Source organism: Artemia sp. Qi Xiang Cuo, unplaced genomic scaffold (assembly GCF_049724085.1).
Source record: "Artemia sp. Qi Xiang Cuo unplaced genomic scaffold, ASM4972408v1 HiC_scaffold_23, whole genome shotgun sequence".
Taxonomy (NCBI): domain Eukaryota; kingdom Metazoa; phylum Arthropoda; class Branchiopoda; order Anostraca; family Artemiidae; genus Artemia; species Artemia sp. Qi Xiang Cuo.
In genome coordinates, this window is record NW_028297432.1 from 4,732,386 (window position 1) to 4,749,857 (window position 17,472).

A 17,472-nucleotide genomic window follows, 5' to 3' on the forward strand; every position below is an offset into this window, starting at 1 on the left:
AAGTTTCTATTGAAATATAATAGAACTGCGTTAATTCTTTAGCGATTACTCTTCTTCAGGGCAATATGTTTATCTAGGTTCTGAAACAGAATAATATTTTTTATTGTTAAGTTCAAAGGATATTAATTTTCTTAGCTAGGTTTCTTAACCTTTCGTAGATGTGTTGCATGAAACTCATGAAATGGTTGTCTAGATTTCTATTTTGGACTTTTCTGAGCTAGATTTCCTAACGTTTCGTAGGTGTATGTCAAGTTTTATTAATAATATTTGATTTTCTAATAAAGTTGGGTTTTAATTTTCAGAAATAAGAAAGTCTATGTTTAAAATACATCTGATTTTATTAATAATATTTGATGTCCTTTTAATAGTTGGATACATTTTTGCATTTAAAAAAAAATAAGGTTTTTTTTTCATGTAATGAATTTCAATATGTTTTTATCTGTAAAACTATTGCATGATTCTAAAAGACACAATTTTCTAGATATAAAAAAGTGCTTTATTGAAATAATGCATTTACACGTAAATCTATACAAAATATAGTTTTTAAGATTATGACTTCATCATCTTCAATCGATGGTGATGTCTCGATGGTGACATCATCTTCATCATTGATAAATGTCTCCTTTATTGCTTCTTTCAGTCTTTTAGTGGGTGGAGGGAGAAACTCCATAGTATCTTCATCCAGCTGCATATCCTCAACAATAGCTTCTTTCCGTCTTTTAGTGGTTGGGTGGGAGAAACTCCCTATTATTATCATCCTTTGCCAGCTGAAGTGTTTCTGGAGTTTCATCTTTCTCCCCCCGGTCTAGTGACTTTTCTATATTGGATATTGTAACCTCATTCTCTACACTTAATTCTAGATCCCTCCACTGACTATCGTCAAAAACAGATTGTGCCTCCTGGAACTTAAAAATAAAATATGAGGATCATGTTAGTGAAGTTAAACGAATCTAAGTTGGGTACATTTTTGCATATTTTTTAAAAAAAAAGCTGGATTTTAATTTTAAGAAATATGAACGTCTCAGTTTAAAAGACATCTGATTTTATTATTAACATTGATTTTTTTTAATATAGTTGGGTTCACCTGAACCCATCTCAGGTTTTTTCATACCCGAAAATTACGACTTTCTAAATTTTTATTTGTTTTTTTCAGAATAAAGAAGATTTTAGTACAGTATCACATTCGCACTATCGTTGCCACGTGGGAATGTGATTTTGTTGCTGTTTCAAATACAATTCTACGACTTTTTAATATTATTCTCACTACTCAAAGGTCCAAGAAATATTTTGCTATATATTTACATATTAGGGAGGTGAAATAGAACCTTTTTACCATCACTCTTACCAGGTTTTTTCATACCCAAGAATTACGACTTTCTAAATTTTTCATTTGGATGTTTCAGAATAAACAAGATTTTAGTGCAGCACCACAGTCGCACTATCGTTACCAAGTTGGAATGTGAAAAAAAACCACTAGTATTATTATAGTAAATTTTCAATTGATCGATGAATATTCTACCGAAAATCTTTTTTTCGAGATTTCAAATTGAATTCTATGACCTTTTTAATATTCTCACTACTCAAAGGTCCAAATGCAAGAACTTTTATTTGAATTTTATTTAATCTATACACAAATATCTAAAATTTTGTCGTGATGATAACCGAAAAGTTCGGTGTCCTTTTTGCACGTCCTATATTTATGAAGAGATGTTTTCCTTTTCATATCTCGGGTTATCAAGTTGAACTTCCTTTGTTTGCACCAATAACATCTCGCATCTTTGACAATGTCATTGGGGTTAACTGGGTAGTATTCTATTTTTGGCTTCGTTAAGGAGTTCAGAAATTAAAAGTTCTTTTTGATTTTTTTTTCAAGCAGTTCGATGTATCTAGTACTATGTTAAATACGTAACCTACTGAGTTCTAAGTGCCAAGGACATTGTAATGGGATCGATTTTTAACTGATTAAATTCATATTTGATTAAAACAGAAGAACACACCAACACTCTTTGCCAAATTTCGTCAATATATGCACCACACATTTGTCCAACAGTCACAGAACCAACAGGTTGAGCATTTTTGGGGTTGCTAAAAAATTCGTCCAACTGGAAAAGGAGATCATCAAATTTAGCTTGATAGAGAACCGGAGGATTTGACAGGACTTCAATTATTCTGATGTAAATACTGGTTGTGCATGCTACACAAGTGATGGTGGCAATCATGTCTGATGACTCTTGCAGCAAGACTGGACTAGAGCATCTTTCAACCTCCAAATCTGTTGTAGATGCACCCACACCCGGTTCTTCAGGGTATACAATATGCCTGTCGCCGAGTGAATTCATGGCAAACTCAGGTCTTGCGACCTCCAGCCAATCGTCAGGCAATGCTTCTGAATACATATTCCGATACTCCTGCTCAATATTGCCTGAAAACATTCCATTCGTATGTCCTTCTAAAACCTCCTTAACCCTTTCGACTACCTTTCGTTCATCTTCTGTAACAGGCAGATCACGCATAGTTCGAGTCAAATCACGCAAAGCTTCGGCAAAGGCAGCTTCACTCGCTATGAACTCGTTAGCAAATACTCCACCACTTGCGTAGGTTTTGTCGCCCACATCAACTTTTGCAGAACATCCAACTTTTGCTTTGACCGTGTTGACAGTACACAAAAGGTTCTTCTGTCGTGCGATTTCCTCCACCTTTTGTCTTGAAGTTATGTTTTCCTTGTTTTTGGTTCTATGTTGAGCAATACTGGCATCAAAACGTGGTCTTTGGGGACCCGTAGGGGCTTGCGGCATATACCGAGGCTTTTGAGGTTGGGGCACAGGATGTCGTATGGGGGGTGGGCTCGGAGCTAGTCTAAATTCAGTAGTTCGATGTTGGAAATTTGGCTGGAAGCGCGGTGGCACAGGAAATCGACCACCCCTTCTCATTCTATTCGGCAGGTTTGGATACCATGTCGGTCTTGAATATGTCGAATATGCCTTTGGAGCAGTCCTTCTTGCTGGTTTAGGTTTGGATTTTTTCTGACCTTTCACGAGGGACACAATGTGAGCCATACTTTCGTCCGCTGATGCTATAGCCTTTTCCCCTTCAGAACGTTGGACTATTCTGAAATATTTTTGATGGGCTAGGAGTAACGACCTTATATTTGAATGGCCAAGTGCTCTGTAGGGAATACGAATGCCGAACAGTTGTTGATAGTTTTCGTCTAGCTTCCATATTAAAATTCCGTCTTCCTCAACAACAAGGGACACATTGATGTTTTTGACCACTGTTTCTTCATCCATGATTGTATCTTTTAGCTATATTCAACTCGTTAATGTATCCTGAAACTTGGGTTAAATTTTAAAACGCAATAATTAACTTTTAGTTGAACTCTTTGTTGACGATTTGCGAACAGCGTGCCCGAGTGGAGGCGGAACTTCGTGTGTAGGGATCTTAAATTAACGGTACAAACGGGGAACTCGCATTAACGGCCATACTGCGTCGAAATCAGATTGAATGGATTCAGGTTCCCTTGAGAGCGATTGAAGCCACAAGGACAATCTATTTAGAGAAATACTAGCATAAAGAGAATAAAATAAGGAAGTGATGCATTTATTTACTCACATATCGAACAGAGCTTTTGGTATATCAATACACTTGCAGTAATTGGCACTGGGTTAAATCTGCACACTAGTAATAAAAGTAATGTTCAGTACTTCGGTCTATTAATTATACACAGATTCAACATGAGTGAATAATTCACAAAACAACTTATAAGAGATTCCTCATAGACTGAAAAAAGACTCCAATAAAAGGCTGATGCGAGACTTCAAAGTCTTTTTTCAGTCTATGAGGAATCTCTTATAAGTTGTTTTGTGAATTATTCACTCATGTTGAATCTGCGTGTAATTAATAGACTAGTTAATCAGTTAAAAATCGATCCCATTACAATGTCCTTGGCACTTAGAACTCAGTAGGTTACGTATTAAATATAGTACTAGATACATCGAACTGCTTGAAAAAAAACCCAAAATGAACTTCTACTTTCTGAACTCCTTAACGAAGCCAAAAATAAAATACTACCCAGTTAACCCCAATGACATTCTCAAAGATGCGAGAAGTTATTGGTGCAAACAAAGGAAGTTCAACTTGATAACCCGAGATATGAGAAGGAAAACATATCTTTATAAATGCAGGACGTGCAAAAAGGACAACGAAATTTCCGGTTATCATCATGACAAAATTTTAGATGTTAGTGCATAGATTAAATGAAATTCAAGTAAAATTTCTTCCATTTGGACCTTTGAGTAGTGAGAATATTAAAAAGGTCATAGAATTCAATTTGAATTCTCGAAAAAAAGCTTTTCGGTAGAATATTCACCGATCAATTGAAAATTTACTATAATAATACTAGTGTTTTTTTTTCACATTCCAACTTGGTAACGATAGTGCGACTGTGGTGCTGCACTAAAATCTTCTTTATTCTGAAACATCCAAATGAAAAATTTAGAAAGTCGTAATTTTTGGGTATGAAAAAACCTGGTAAGAGTGATGGTAAAAAGGTTCTATTTCACCTCCCTAATATGTAAATATATAGCAAAATATTTCTTGGACCTTTGAGTAGTGAGAATAATATTAAAAAGTCGTAGAATTGTATTTGAAACAGCAACAAAAATCACATTCCCACGTGGTAACGATAGTGCGAATGTGGTACTGTACTAAAATCTTCTTTATTCTGAAAAAAACAAATAAAAATTTAGAAAGTCGTAATTTTCGGGTATGAAAAAACCTGAGATGGGTTCAGGTGAACCCAACTTTATTAAAAAAAATCAATGTTATTAATAAAATCAGATCTTTTTATACTGAGATGTTCATATTTCTGAAAATTAAAATCCAGCTTTATTAAAAAAAAATATACAAAAATGTACCCAACCTAGATTCGTTTAACTTCACTAACATGATCCTCATATTTTTTTTTTAAGTTCCAGGAGGCACAATCTGTTTTTGATAATAGTTAGCGGTGGGATCTAGAATTAAGTGTAGAGAATGAGGTTACAATATCCAGTATAGAAAAGTCACTAGACCGAGGGGAGAAAGATGAAACTCCAAAAACACTGCAGCTGGCAGAGGATGATAATACTAGGGAGATTCTCCTCCCACCCACTAAAAGACCGAAAGAAGCTATGGTTGAGGATATGCAGCTGGATGAAGATACTATGGAGTTATCCCTACGCCCACTAAAAGACGGAAAAAAGCAATAAAGGAGACATTTTTCAATGATGAAGAAGATGTCACCATCGAGACATCACCATCGGTTGAAGATGATGAAGTCATAATCTTAAAAAATATATAGTGTATAGATTTATGTGTAAATGCATTATTTCAATAAAGCACTTTTTTATATCGAGAAAATTGTGTCTTTTAGAATCATGCGATAGTTTTACAGATAAAAACCTATTGAAATTCATAACATGGAAAAAAAACTTTATTTTTTTTTAAATGCAAAAATGTATCCAATTATTAAAAGGACATCAAATATTATTAATAAAATCAGATGTATTTTAAACATAGACGTTCTTATTTCTGAAAATTAAAACCCAACTTTATTAGAAAATCAAATATTATTAATAAAACTTGACATACACCTACGAAACGTTAGGAAATCTAGCTCAGAAAAGTCCAAAATAGAAATCTAGACAACCATTTCATGAGTTTCATGCAACACATCTACGAAAGGTTAAGAAACCAAGCTAAGAAAATTAATATCCTTTGAACTTAACAATAAAAAATATTATTCTGTTTCAGAACCTAGATAAACATATTGCCCTGAAGAAGAGTAATCGCTAAAGAATTAACGCAGTTCTATTATATTTCAATAGAAACTTTTGCACATGTGGATTAACAAATTAGCTACCGCGATCCGATTAAATTTTTCTATAGCAATCCTGTTCGAGAATACTTTCTAAAGCCTGAGCAACTTCAACACCTCTCTTTGATCACAATAGAATGGCATATGCATAGCAACTAAAGAAACTGATTTCTACTAGAATATATTTGTAGGGTGTATTGTGATGCCATTGAATCTCGTCTAGATTTAAAAGATCTGTTCGAATTATATGCAGAGGGGAAAAGTCCTTAGTTTGTCAATATTGTTTGCCCCAAAGCCTAGGATTCCGAAGCAGAGTATAACTTGGTTCATTTTCAAGATACTCCTTTGCATTTTTTAATATGCTGCCACCTATGTCAGAGGCAACTTTAGAAGGCGCTGTGGGGGAACTTAGACTTCCCCCTTCACCAATATTTTTATGGACATGTTTTAAAACTTCATCTATTTTGAGCGCAAACACATAGTGTTATGTCCACTTCCTTTTTGCACACTGGAGGGCGGTGCTTGTGACGGTGAGTTGATATTAATACGTCTTCAGTTTTCTCTATCTGTCATTATCGTCGTATGTGTTATCAAATCATTGCTGCTGCTTACTGCGAGTGCTAGTATTTTCCAAGATTGACTTAAAATCTTCTTCTTCTTCTTCTTTTTTAAATGTTGTTGGTGTTGTTAGAGGGCTGGCACCTCTACCATATTCTCTTAATTTCTTTAGATTTTCTTATTGCCAATAAGACTTTTGGGGAAGTTTGATGTAATTAAAAAGGTGTATAGATTATTGTGAAATGATAACAGTCCTTTACAATCTGTAACCATATCACAAATTAAATCGAGTAGATTATAACTTTTTCTCTGAATTATAATTTGTTTCCCAGTGCTATCGACTTGAAATTGATGATAATCATCACCACTACCACCACTTTCCAACATGAGATATCTTAATACTCTTTTACTCTGTTCTCGATAGGTCAATGGCAATAGGTTTACAATTAATGTAACTACAGAGTTCAATTCCTTCTCCTTTGATTGTGCTGTTGTTGCTGCTGCAGAATCTTCAGGAGATGTTTCCTGTTTGGGGGGATGGGGATCTGTGACCGTGGCGCGTCTCTCACGATAAGGTCTATGTTTGGCCACACAACGCAGTGCATCTTGAAGTAAAACTAGCTTCTTATCATCGGCAATGTTTTCATCATTAATGAATTTGCTTAGATTGTCTTCAAAGTGTCCAACTGGTGAGAGGACAAGTTCTAGTGGAGTCAATTTATAGGATTTAGCCATCTAGACAAAACTGTTTACAAGTACTGCGATTATTGGTAGTAAAAGTGTACAAAAGCTACCCTCCACTTGAAGGAGACCTTTACTTTTAAAAAATTTTCCTTTGTTTTTGCAAGCCAAGGCACATACAGTGGAACGATGTTGCTTTGTCTATTGTCTTACACCTTTTGACAAGTGCACATTGCCTTCAGTTAAATTTAAACAAAGTTCAGATATTAGATTAATAAATTCTTTTTCAACACCATTTTTGAGTGTGGCCTTCCTGAGTGGGGGTTTTGAAGTGCCTAGAACGGAAAATAAGTGTATATTTTTGTTTAGTTTCTTCAAGGTCATGATGGCAACTAATAGCCCTTTCTACTGTTCACCGGAAGATATACAGTAATTTCTTTGTCGAAAATATCTGTGACTACACGTAGATCCTCGGGTTTATTCTGATTAAGATCTAGCAAAGTGTACCCATAGGGCTTATTTGGCACCTGACTTTACGCTGAAAGTAGAAATTTGGGAGCACCTGGATATATTTGTTTATTTAGAGTTATTAGAGAACTTGAATCAAGAACAACTCGGTAGATAATATAGATAGCGCAGTTCAAAGCAAGGGTTCTCATACACTTGCTCTGCTGAAACACATTGTGTAGAGCTAGGTTTATGGAAATGTGTTCATGATGAGAGCTAACAGTAAACAGTTGTAGCATTTCCTTTGAGAACTGTTCAATCGATTCAGCTAGATCATCAATTATCAGCCATGAGTTTGACTCAATACTATTGAAAACGTCAAGTCCCCGTATGAATTGTTTTGTCGTGGACGTGGCAGTGGCAATATCTTTTTTTTGATCACAGGACTCCTGCCAAATACTATAGCAATAGTAAATTGTCTTTGGTTTTTCCAAAAACATTTTATTACGATTTTTAATTATTTAGCTAAAAGTTTCGTTTTCCCCGACATTCACGGGCCACAAATAAATGACCCGAATGTTATTTTAAATTGATACATACTGGTGATGCTCTTGACAACATTTGCAATACAACTAATTGCAAAACAAGCTTGCCGATTGAACAAATAATAATAATAATTTTCTCATATATCTACCTATCACGGTATTCAACGGTAACAATAAAAATATATTCTTTTCTTTTATTAACAACAGTTTTTGTACAACAACAACAATAGCAGCAATAGCAGAACAATATTTTTCATTTAGTGACAAAAAAAACAACTTAAAATACAGTAAGAACAATAGCAATATTTTTCATTTATTAACAACAACAATAGCAACAACAACAACAACAACAATATTTTTCATTTATTGACAAAATAACTTAAAATACAGCGAAAACAATAGCAGCAGCAGCAAAGTTGAACACAATTGAATAGAAAAATATGAGAAAATACAATTTACAACATTTAAAAGATGAGAATCCCCCCTCAAGGGCCCCCACCCCTCCGGGCCAAAGGCTGGCCACGGGTGGGACCCCCCAACCCCGGGGGCACGCGGGGGCGGAAAGCGGAAAAACAAACTCTGTATAAAATAGCTCTGGCAAAATGATGACGATGATGATGACGATGACAATGGAATGAAAATTATATTGAGAAATTGTCCCCAACCCACCAAGTACTTTTTTTCAATTTAAGTTAATTTGTCCAGACCGAGTTGGTTTCGATAGTCCACACATTCAACTCGATCTGAAATTTGATAGTGGCCGTAGGGGAGTACTCTGACACCATCCTCGAGCACATAGACTTTTTCGATATGCAAGACATGGCATTTTTATCCACTCTAACAGTATAGTGTCTATATTGTAGAGAGCGAATTGCCTGCACTTTTGCTCTTGGTACTAGACAACTGTCTACACAGTTTCTCTAGATACTCATGTCGAAATTATTTTTTACAAAGTGTGCAGACATCCCTTTGCACGCCTGTTTTACATCCTTGCCGTGTGTTTTCACACAGTACACTTTGGGACTGGGCAACACCCCATTGGACATTAAATCACTCATCGTCTCCGACTTTAACATTAATAGTTGATTGGGGGCCTGGCATTTCACCAACTCGGGGTAGATGCTCTCATTCCAATTCGTGAAATCCATCCGTGGGCCAGTGTGTACCCCATTTTCCAAATCATTCAATAAATTCGCGGCTTTAACTTTTAACAACAGAGAATCCTTGTACCCATAGTAAACTTGAACCTTCCCCTTCCTTGGCCATTGTACCTTGCACACATTGTAAAAGAGCGACAACATGAGTTTCTTGGAATTTTCAATTACTGAACTCCTCCCTCGCAATATTCTTATTCAGAACAACATTTCTCTTTTTCTGTGTAGCAGAACCATATTCGGGTCTATGCTCGTGAATGTTGTGAAGTTAGGGTCGGCGATAATTCGTTCAAATTCTTTGGGGCATGTTACGACGTCACAACGTGATCTGTTTCATACACTTTCACACATTTTTCCAAAAGCTGAATTTAAAATAAGCTTATACATTTCTTTTTGAACTTTACTTTTTGTCTGTGAGCGTTTACCGACGAAGGTGTCAGTAAACGTTTTCAAGTAGGGTTTCTGATCGAATTGCAGGGCCCTTTGTATTTTTGTGACCCTGAAACCATTGCTCACCATCCACCGCAATAGGACGTGGTGAACAACAATATTCTGTTTCGGGTCTACATCTGCAATTATTTTTTGCTTGGAGGAGGTCCAATGCATGCCCATATCCTCAATCAAAGACCAATTGTATGGGCTCAAAGACTCCTTGGTCACAGGTCAATTCACGCGCGTAGAAACAAAATCTTTTACAGTGTCGTGAAGCTCCAATGGTATGTGTCCATCAATTTAAAAGAACCATCCTTGTGAACGATTTTCCGCGACAGTGTGAATGTCGGGGATGTCAGAAGGATTTTCAAGCCATTTGTAATTACCACATGGTAAACTGTAGTGAGAAATCGCCGAGGGGTACAATGAGTTCATGTCAAGAAAAACAGCATTGGACTTTATACCATCAGCAGAGTTCCCAGTTGGATCTGTCGTTAGGACGTGATCCCAATGAAAAACATATCCCCCCTCATAGATCTTTCTACAAATAGGTGTTAATCCACATCGGTGATCAAACCTATTTCCTCCCTACTGATTTTTAGAATTGAGTCCATAACGAGGTGTGATGTTGAAAGTAATAGCCAATGTATAGCCCAAATTCTGAATAAATTTGATCTGTGTTTTTGCACACAATGTCAATAGAGTCAGTACATCACTGGCCCAAGTACATTCTACAATAATCCCAACCATTTTTACAATTACCCTTAGCCCAAAACCTCTTGGCAAATTCATAGTCTTCGGCAGTGCATTCACTATTGGTAAGTGAATTATAGAATGCATCAATGGGAGGGAGTTTTTCCTTACTTAACCTTGCGCCAGAGCAGTAATAGTCATATTCATATATGCCTTTACGTGTCAGTAAGTCATATATTTCACTGGAAATGTATCGAAATGAGGGAAAATATCAAAATTTTCACTTTTCTGCCCCTGAATTAGTTGACTCAGAGCCATGGGGAAGAAACTATAAGAATATAAAAATGGATTTTATTTAAGCACGTATGCCCATTATCCACTACCTGCCTTTTCAACTCTAAAAGCAACAGCTTCTCAGCAGATTTGGGGATAATATTATAGGTAAATGAGTTATTTACCCATGGACTATCTGCATCCCCTCCCTTCCTGTGCTTAAGTGCCAAAGCTGGTAAAATAAATTTGAAATCATAATTTGAATTATGAATGAAAACCGGTATAAAAAACTGCTGGCTTATATTCACATTGCACAATTGGTGTGCTACACCACGAAAATTACTACCCCCTGAAGCTATTTTCTGTCATAGGTGATTGTGATCCCTGACTTCCCCTTCCCTCCCTTAGTCTTTTTTCCCCTATTTCTTTTCCCGTTAGTCCCCTCTTCAAATTCCCCCTTACATGCCCAACATAATTTCTTATTTTTAATGGCCAGGCGATCCTCTGCTGATAATATCCTTTGGTAGTGGGTATTTCTCAAACGGGAAATATCATCATTTGCGGTGACAATTGATTTAGTAAATGCTTTGATCATGCAATCATTCTCATCCAACGTCTCGACTATTTCAAATAATTGCATAGTGTTAAAGCTGTCTCTTTGTGCGTCAGCATACAAAACTGCTAAGGCTTGATGTTCTTTAATACGATTCGGAAATTGTGGGTCGTTCACATCCATAAGCTTGGCTTATTTATTTTATCGCTTTGCATAAGCGTATTCTGAAAATTTTTAAAACGTAAAATTGCCCGGTCACCCGAAACTGTTTCAACCGATTGATATCCGTGTCTTTTACAATAGTTCATGTGATTTTGTAATTTTAATCCCTATGAAATCTAGACAGGTACATTGGGCAGTAGTATCGTACCCCGCACCTCTTCTTACCCTCCCCCAGAACTCTACTGATGTCAGTAATAGGATTGAAATGGCCAATTGAATTGGATTCACTTGGTGGTGTGTACAATAGCCAAACCCAGTGTTTAACTGATTCAATTGATGACGCTCTTACTGGAAATATTACATCCTTTTTATGAGAACGCATACCCTCTTGAAATTCCGTTTCGTATTGCAGCACTGTAACACCGATATTTAGATGTGCGTTGGCTCTTCAAAAACATTACCTGCCCTGAGTGTTACAGGAAATTTTTCCGCTAAACAAGTGAAATCTACTGGGTGAAAATCAGATCCTTCCTTGCCATGCACGGCCCTGTAGTCCAAATTTTCTTTGAAGCTTCTTATTGTAGAGGTTCGAAAGCCGATGTGAGGAAAGCGTTTTGGCCTGTTTCAAAACAGATTCGTTGAACTATCTTTTATCCTTCTAAATGGGGATTATATTTTAATTCAATACCCATGTCGCTATGTCCCCCTCTTAAAATAAAATCTTTTTTAAATTTACATATATTTACACTTAAATTTTCAACAAATAAAACTACGGAACCACTATTATTCTCAATATAATTTTCAAGATGAGTTGATTTTTTTCAATTTTCAAGAATGATTGCATGATCAAAGCATTTACTAAATCAATTGTCACTGCAAATGGTGATATTTCCTGTTTGAGAAATACCCACTACTAAAGGATATTATCAGCAGAGGATCGCCTGGCCATTAAAAATAAGAAAATATGCTGGGTATGTAAGGGGGAATTTGAAGAGGGGATTAAGGAGAAAGGGACTAGGGGAAAAAAGACTAAGGGAGGGAAGGGGAAAGTCAGGGACCACAATCACCTATGACAGAAAATAGCTTCAGGGGGTAGTAATTTTCGTGGTGTAGCACACCAATTGTGCAATGTGAATATAAGCCAGCAGTTTTTTATACCGGTTTTCATTCATAATTCAAATTATGATTTGAAATTTATTTTACCGGCTTTGGCACGTATGCACAGGGAGGGAGAGGATGCAGATAGTCCAGGGGTAAAAACCTCATTTACCTATAATATTATCCCCAACTCTGCCGAGAAGCTATTGCTTTTAGAGTTGAAATGGTAGGCAGTGGATAATAGGCATACGTGCTGGAATAAAATCCGATTTTTATATTCTTATAATTTTTTCCCCAAGGCTCTCAGTCAACTAGTTCAAGTGCAGAAAAGTGAAAATTTTGATATTTTCCCTCATTTCGATACATTTCCAGTGAAATATATGACTTACTGACACGTAAAGGCATATATGAATATGACTATTACTGCTCTGGTGCAAGGTTAAGTGAGTAAAAAACTCCCTCCCATTGATGCATTCTATAATTCACTTACCGATAGTGAATGTATTGACGAGGACTATGAATTTGCTAGGAGGGTATGGGCTAAGGGTAATTGTAAAAATGGTTGGGATTACTGTAGAATGTACTTGGCCAGTGATGTACTGACTCTATTGGACATTGTGTGCAAAAACACAGATCAAATTTATTCAGAATTTGGGCTATACATTGGCTATTACTTTCAACATCACACCTCGTTATGGACTCAATTCTAAAAATCAGTAGGGAGGAAATAGGTTTGATCACCGATGTGGATTAACACCTATTTGTAGAAAGATCTATGAGGGGGGATATGTTTTTCATGGGGACCGCGTCCTAACGACAGATCCAACTGGGAACTCTGCTGATGGTGTAAAGCCCAATGCTGTTTTTCTTGACATGAACTCATTGTACCCCTTGGCGATGTCTCACTATATTTTACCATGTGGCAATTACAAATGGCTTGAAAATCCTCCTGGCATCCCCGACATTCACACTGTTGCGCAAAATGGTCGACAAGAATGGTTTTTTGAAATTGATGGACACATACCATTGGAGCTTCACGACACTGTAAAAGATTTTGTTTCTACGCGCGTGAATTGACCTGTGACCAAGGAGTCTTTTAGCCCATACAATTGGTCTTTGGTCGAGGATATGGGCATTCATTGGACCCCCTCCATGCAAAAAATAATTGCAGATGTAGACCCGAAACAGAATACCGTTGCTCACCATGTCCTATTGCGGTAGATGAGGACCAGTTGTTTGAAGGTCACTAAAATACAAACGGCCCTACAATTCGATCAGGAACCCTAGTTGAAGATTTATATTGACAACATTCTCGGTAAAGGCTCACAGTCAAAAAGTGAAATTCAAAAGGAAATGTACACGCTTATTTTAAATTCAGCTTTTGGATAAATGTGTGAAAGCGTATGAAACAGATCATGTTGTGGCGTCGTAACTTGCCCCAAAGAATTTGCACGAATCATTGCCGACCCCAACTTTACAACATTCACGAGCATAGACCCGAATATGGTTCTGCTACACAGAAAAAAGAGAAATGTTTTCCTGAATAAGAATATTGCGAGGGAGGAGTTCAGTACTTGAAATTTCCAAGAAACTCATGTTGTCGTTCTTTTACAATGTGTGCAAGGTACAATGGCCAAGGAAGGGGAAGGTTCAAGTTTACTATGGGTACAAGGATTCTCTGTTGTTAAAAGTTAAAGCCGCGAATTTATTGGATTATTTGGAAAATGGTGTACACATTGTTCCGAGGATGGATTACACGAATTGGTATGAGAGCATCTACCCCAAGCTGGTGAAACGCCAGGCCCCCAATGGACTATTAATGTTGAATTCAGAACCCGGGAGCGGTTTAATGCCTAACGGGGTATTGCCCAGTCCAAAATTGTACTGTGTGAAAACACACGGCAAGGATGTAAGGCAAGCGTGCAAAGGGATGTCTGCACTCTTTGTAAAAAATAATTTAAACATGAGTGTCTACAGAAACTTTGTAGACAGTTGTCTAGTACCAAGAGCAAAATTGAAGGCAATTTGCTCTCTAAAGTATAGGAACTATACTGTTAGAGTGGAGAAAAATGCCATGTCTTGCATATCCGAAAAGGTCTATGTGCTCGAGAATGGTGTCAGAGTACTCCCCTACGGCCACTATCAAAGTTCAGATCGAGTTGAATGTGTGGACTATAGACAACTCGGTCTGGATAAGTTAACTTAAATTCAAAAAAATTACTTGGTGGCTGGGGGGACAACAATTTCTCAATATATTGTTCATTCCATTGTCTTCGTCATCATCATCGTCATCATTTTGCCAGAGCTATTTTATACAGAGTTTGTTTTTCCGCTTTCCGCCCCCGCGCGACCCCGGGGTTGGGGGGTCCCGCCCGTGGCCAGCCTTCGGCCCGGAGGGGTGGGGGCCCTTGGGGGGGATTCTCATCTTTTAAATGTTGTAAATTGTGTTTTCTCATATTTTTCTATTCTTAGTGTTCAACTGTGCTTCTGCTGTTATTGCTGTATTTTAAGTTATTTTTTCAATAAATGAAAAATATTGTTCTTGCTGTTGCAATTGTTGCTATTGTTGTTGTTAATAAATGAAAAATATTGCTATTGTTCTTGCTGTATTTTAAGTTGTTTTTTTGTCAAAAAAATGAAAAGTATTGTTCTGCTATTGTTGCTATTCTTGTTGATGTTGTACAAAAAGTGTTTTTAATAAATGAAAAATAATGTTTTTATTGTTACCATTGAATAACGTACTAGGTAGATATAAGGGAAAATTATTATTATTATTTGTTCAATAGACAAGCATGGTTTACAGTTAGTTGTAGTCCAACTGTTGTCAACAGCAGCAGCAGTATGTATCAATTTAAAACACAATTCAGGTCATTTATCTGTGATCCGTCAATGTCGGGGAATACGACACTCTTAGCTAAATAATTAAAGATTTTAATAAAATGTTTTTGGAAAAACCAAAGAAAATTTACTATTGCTATAGTATTTGGCAGGATCCGTATGATCAAATAAAAGCTATAGCCACTGCCACGTCCATGCCAATACAATTCATATGGGGACTTTACGGTTTCAATAGTATTGAGTCAAACTCATGGCTAATTATTAATGATTTAGCTGAATCAATTGAACAGTTCTCACAGGAAATGCTACAACTGTTTACTGTTAGCTCTCATCATGAACACATTTCCATAACCTTAGTTCTACACAATCTGTTTCATCAGAGCAAGTGTATGAGAACCCTTGCTTTGAACTGCACCATCTATATTATCTACCGAGTTGTTCTTGATTCAAGTTCTCTAATAACTCTAAATAAACAAATATATCCAGGTGCTCCCAAATTTCTACTTTCAGCGTAAAGCCAGGTGCCAAATAAGCCCTATGGGTACACTTTGCTAGATCTTAATCAGAATACACCCGAGTATCTACGTGTAGTCACAGATATTTTCGACAAAGAAATTACTGAATATCTTCCGGTGAAGAGTAGAAAGGGCTATTAGTTGCCATCATGACATTGAAGAAACTACACGAAAATAGACAGTTATTTTCCGTTCTAGGCACTTCGAAAGCCCCACTCAGGAAGGCCATACTCAAACATGGTGGTGACAATGAATTTTTTAATCTAGTATCTGAACTTTGTTTAAATTTAACTGAGGGCAATGTACACTTGCCAGAAGGTGTTAGATAACAGAAAAAGCAACATCGTTCCACTGTACGTGCCTTGGCTTGCAAAAACAAAGGAAAATTTTTAAAAGTAAACGTCTCCTTCAAGTGGAGGGTAGCTTTTGTACACTTTTACTACCAATAATCGCAGTACTTGTAAACAGTTTTGTCTAGATGGCTAAATCCTATAAATTGACTCCACTAGAACTTGTCATCTCACCAGTTGAACACTTTGAAGGCAATCTAAGCAAATTCATTAATGATAAAAATATTGCCGATGATAAAAAGCTAGTTTTACTTCAAGATGCACTGCGTTCTTTGGACAAACATAGACCTTATCGTGTGAGACCCACCGTCACCGTCAAAGATCCCCATCCCCCCCAAACAGGAAACATCTGCTGAAGATTCTGCAGCAGCAGCAACAGCACAATCAAAGGAGAAGGAATTGAACTCTGTAGTTACATTAATTGTAAACCTATTGCCATTGACCTATCGAGAACAGAGTAAAAGAGTATTAAGATATCTCATGTTGGAAAGTGGTGGTAGTGGTGATGATTATCCTCAAGTTCAAGTCGATAGCACTGGGAAACGAATTATAATTCAGGGAAAAAGTTATTATCTACTTGATTTAATTTTTGATATGGTTACAAATCATAAAGGACTGTTATCATTTCACAATAATCTATACAACTTTTCAAATACATCAAACTTCCCCAAAAGTCTTATCGGCAATACGCAAATTCTAAAGAAATTAGGAGAATATAGTAGAGGTGCCAGTCCTCTAGCAATGCCAACAACATTTAAAAAAGAAGAGGAAAAAGAAAATTTTAAATCAATCTTTGAAAAAACTAGCACTCCTAGTAGCAGCAGTAGCAGCAATGATTTGATAACACCAACGATGATGACGGCTATACAAAACTGAAGACGTATTGATATCAACTCACCGTCACATGCACCACCCTCCAGTGTGCAAAAGGGAAGTGGACATAACACTATGTGTTTGCGTTCAAAATAGATGAAGTTTTAAAACATGTCCATAAAAATATTGGTGAAGGGGGAAGTTTAAGTTCCCCCCCAGCGCCTTCTAAAGTTGCCTCTGGCATAGGTGGCAGCACATTAAAAATGCAAAAGAGTATCTAGAAAATGAACCGAGTTACACTCTGCATCAGAATCGTAGGCTTCATGACAAACAATATCGACAAACTAAAGCCTTTTTCCCTCTGCATATAATGCAAACTGATCTTTTAACTCTAGATGAGATTCAAAGGCGTCACAATACACCCTAAAAATATATTCTAGTGGCAATCAGTTTCTTTAGTTGCTATGCATATGCCATTCTATTGTGATCAAAGAGAGGTGTTGAAG

General features: G+C 36.7%; 1 protein-coding gene across 1 annotated transcript; it reads right to left on the reverse strand.

Annotated features, from left to right (window-relative positions):
• Positions 1-1,910: 1,910 nt before the first annotated feature.
• LOC148938980 (uncharacterized) lies at positions 1,911-3,291 on the reverse strand. Its single transcript, XM_089107416.1, has one exon. The coding sequence runs from the start codon at positions 3,285-3,287 to the stop codon at positions 1,911-1,913; it is 1,377 nt and encodes a 458-aa protein (XP_088963542.1). The 5' UTR covers positions 3,288-3,291.
• Positions 3,292-17,472: the final 14,181 nt, after the last annotated feature.

Bases quoted from the DNA above. Each gene is read 5' to 3' on its own strand.
- LOC148938980 (XM_089107416.1), bottom strand. From the start codon at position 3,287: ATGGATGAAGAAACAGTGGTCAAAAACATCAATGTGTCCCTTGTTGTT.